Genomic DNA, 4,005 nt, shown 5'->3' with positions numbered 1-4,005 from the left:
ATATTTATAAATGATTTTATACTGAAATAAGAAAAAATTATCATCATAAAAGTTGTAAGTAGTAGAGGTAGATGTTATCTATCTAATAATGTTGATTTAAGTGAAAAATAATGGTAAAACCCAAGTTTGTGATGACTAGGTTAAAAGTTTATGTTCTTCCTTATTTTATCCATGATCATTGAGCTAGATGTTGAAGTCAACATAAGTCATAGACAAAAAAATTAGTTTCAAACAACACAATAACAAATTTTATAAGATGAATATAACTTTAGAGATTGTATTACATTTTATAAAAGATGTAGAAACAAATAGGAAATAAACAAGATAACATCTAAAACTTAAGAGATGTAGTGATACTTTTCATTGTATAAATCTTGTGTGATGGAAAAGTATATAGTGAGATGTGTGAGTGTAAATGACATGCTATTTTATGATAATATATGCTTTGAATTATTTGCGTTGATGAGTTTACATGTATTGTTGTGAGTGATAAAATTGTGTTTTATACAAGTTTTTGTGTTTTGTTTGTTGAGAGAAGTATAAGAAGTGACCAAATAATGCGAAAATCCAAATTATTATTGGTTCTAATAAATGACCAAAATGAATGCACGCAAAATAATTTTTATTTTCTTCTACCTTAATTTTAATAATTTCTTTATAAGGTGAGATTTCTTATTCACGATTGTAATGAAGAACAATCAAGTCCAATTATACTATTTACTTTATTTCTTTTAGATTTTATTTTATTTTATACGTACACGCGATATATCTACATTATTTACCTTTTATTTTCAAAATGTATTATTTATTAAATAGAAACATTTTAGAGGCAAAATAGTGTCACAATTATTAGTTCAATAATTTCTTTTTTCTTTGATCTCAAAATTAGAATAGTATTAAGAATCGCCTCCAAAATAAAATTAATCATAATTATAAGGTACATTTAATTAAATTAAATTGATTCTATTTCTCAATTAGTTTTTCATTAGAGATTCTCATTGTGAATTTTGTTTAAGAAGAGGACGAGGGAGAGAGAAGAAGAAAAGGAAGAAAAAAAAGAAGAAAATTCAAGAAAATAAGACATTATAAAATAGCAAAAAATTAAAGACGTTGAACAAGATAATCACATAATTAGCAATGTTCAAGATAATCACATAATTAGCAATGTTCAAGATAATCACATAATTAGCAATGTTTCTAAGTCTAAGATTTTATAACACCGTTTCATACTTAATTTTTTAAATTTTCTTACTATCATATCAATATATTTTAAAAAAATTATTAGACTTAAATAAAATTTAAAATTACGACTTTTTTAGATAATCTTCATTTATTATTCAATCGTTTTTTTTCTAACCCGCAATTAACAGTTTTAACTCGTACTTTTTAGAACTGTAAATTCTAGTGATGTTATCCACCGTTCTCTCTTTCTCCTTCAGTTTCATCGAATTTTATGTACCACATCTCAAATCTTGACCGATTAATAATAACGCTAAAAATTTAGTTTTTCACACTTATAAAGGTTGATGAATAATCTACAATTCTTATTTAATTCATATTTGAATAAATAGAAATTAAATTTTAATAAAGTTCTTTAAATATAACTGAAAATAACATTTAAAAAATAAAGATGTTAAAAATAATATTCAATACTCATATTTTTTTAAAAAAAGAACATTCTATTTTTAATATATACTATGAAAGAGAAATAACCTATCTTTCTCAAAGAAAAATTAATTATTATTCTTTTTACAAAAAAAAAGTTAATAACAAAAAATGGTTTAATATTATTATTTAATTTTAAAGTATAAATAGTTATCCTAAAAGCAAAAATTTATCGGGTATAGGTTTATATAGGAGAAAAGTCCTATATTTGCCAACAGTTTCTGATGACGTATTCTTGATGTAGAAACAAAAATCGAGTAATACAAAGTAAGTTTGAGACAACTTCATCAACCAATACAAAGAAAAGACACAGGCTTAATCCAGAACCGTTGACTATCTATCTCTTCACGGTTATTACTTGTAATGTTTGGACTTTTAAGGTTACTAATTATTTTTGCTATTTCGTAGAAAAAATTTTGGCCAATCCCACCCTCCATCCATACAACGTAGATAAGCTATGCCTTTGAGGGGTAGCAGAAATCAGACTTGGTCTCAAAATTTGAGAGGGCTTAAGTACCATCTTGCAGCTACTTGTCTCCGAGGACCTGAATTGATTTCAAAGTTCAGCAATCAATTAGGGCAGCATTTGGATGTTCAGAAGTTAATAATTAAGAGAATTCAATAATTGTTTTCAGCATGAATTTAACAGGTATTATATTACGAGCACATGAAACATAAATCGGCCCTCTCTATGACAGACTGAAAACAAGCACAGTACAAGAAAATTCATGCTGATCCACAACAACATTGGTCAGTGAACATCCATTGCAAGTGAAATATGGAGAAAATTGCAAAAGAAATCATGGCAACACACCCTATTACAAGAAAATAGTCTGTACACTAACAGTGAATAAGGATTTTATTCTGTCATTCAATCGCAGATTGTTAAGTAATAGTCAATTTGTTAACTTTTACAATAATTATCCTAAGACTCTTCTTACTCAGATTCCTAATTTGTTGACCTTTACATTTTTATACTGAAAGGGCATAGAAGTTAAACTTACTGTTCGGAAAATAGCACATGCACACTGGTTAATAGAGTGCATAATCAAGTTATTTAGTGGGAACAGCATGTAATTCCCTCAATAACAAGGATCATGTTCAAGAAAATGCTAAAAAAGAATATATTGCTAGTATTCCTCTTGCAAGAAAACTAAAATTGAGTTATAATATGATATCCCTAAAAACCTACTGCTCGTTATACAATTTATCCACACCACATGGCAATTCAGAACCAGAAAAAAGAAAAGGAAAACAGAACACATACACTGGAGGAGATGGGTCTTCACTTGCAAATGTTGTCATGCCTTGCCGTTGCTTGTGCTTAGGGTTCCCAGAGCAAATCACATAGACACGTCCTCGACGTTTAACTATCTGACAAAATTCACACATCTTCTTCACAGATGACCGCACCTTCATGGCTTCTGAAGAGGAAAAACCAAGAGGCAAAGATAAACATTCAGGAACATATTAAACAACACCTTCTAAGGGTTATAAAAACAAAACATTCGACAACCAGCAGATGAAAATATGACAATTGAATCAAGCATATAACTATCAATTTTAGTATACTAACCATTTTGATTAGTAATATAATTGTGCACCTAAGGAAACAAAAACGGCTGAAGCAAACCAAATGATGAGTTTTTCTAATAAATCCCTAATCGATGTATAGTGCGAGATTGGAAGTTAAGAAAATTGTGTGTAGGTATAGAGTCACTAATAATCTTCTTCTAATCAGATGTATAAGTAACAAATTGTGCGAAAATTGAAACGAAGTAAGAAAGAACAGAAATACATGGGTCACAGAATAATTGATAAAAGTCGAAATGAAATTGAGAACGGAAGCGTGGGAAAGAGACGAACCTTGTAGTGAGAGAGTGTGAGAGAGTGCGCGAGAGGTGAAGAGAGAGGGTATAGGGCAACTGAAACAGCTATGACGAGATTTCAAAGCGGTGTCGTCAAAGGTGAGGGCAGATGGAGAAGCAGAAACAAAGTTTTGGGCTTTGGGGCAACAAAGGCATAGCAGTTTCTTTCTGCACCCCTACATTTTTTTTCCTGCACCCGAACAATGTTATGTAAAGACTAAACTATCCCTATTATATTTTAAAACCCTAAAATTCACTTGAACTGTATTTATTTTTTTTCATTCCGGATTATGGAATCCAGAAAAATTTCTGATTGGCACTTTCGATAAAATTCCAGATCCACCAATCCATAACAGAAATATGCATTCTGGATTCAGAAATCTATAATTCAAAAAAATGTATTTCAGATCCATCAATCCATAATAGAATTGGGTTTCTAGATTCAACAATCCAAAAATTAATAATTTATGCA

General features: G+C 29.3%; 1 protein-coding gene across 1 annotated transcript; it reads right to left on the bottom strand.

The window, feature by feature from the left end:
• Positions 1-1,872: 1,872 nt before the first annotated feature.
• LOC137807535 (Ribosomal protein L36) lies at positions 1,873-3,675 on the bottom strand. The gene is made up of 3 exons (XM_068608220.1): positions 3,532-3,675; positions 2,933-3,089; positions 1,873-2,210 (listed from the first exon to the last, which is right to left on the bottom strand). Exons 2-3 carry the CDS (start codon positions 3,082-3,084, stop codon positions 2,063-2,065), a joined length of 300 nt encoding a protein of 99 aa, XP_068464321.1. The 5' UTR covers positions 3,085-3,089; positions 3,532-3,675; the 3' UTR covers positions 1,873-2,062.
• Between the last annotated feature and the right edge of the window lie 330 nt (positions 3,676-4,005).

The sequence above is a fragment of the Phaseolus vulgaris genome, chromosome 3, assembly GCF_051622355.1.
Source record: "Phaseolus vulgaris cultivar YP4 chromosome 3, ASM5162235v1, whole genome shotgun sequence".
Taxonomy (NCBI): Eukaryota; Viridiplantae; Streptophyta; class Magnoliopsida; order Fabales; family Fabaceae; genus Phaseolus; species Phaseolus vulgaris.
This window is presented reverse-complemented; position numbering and strand designations above follow the sequence as displayed.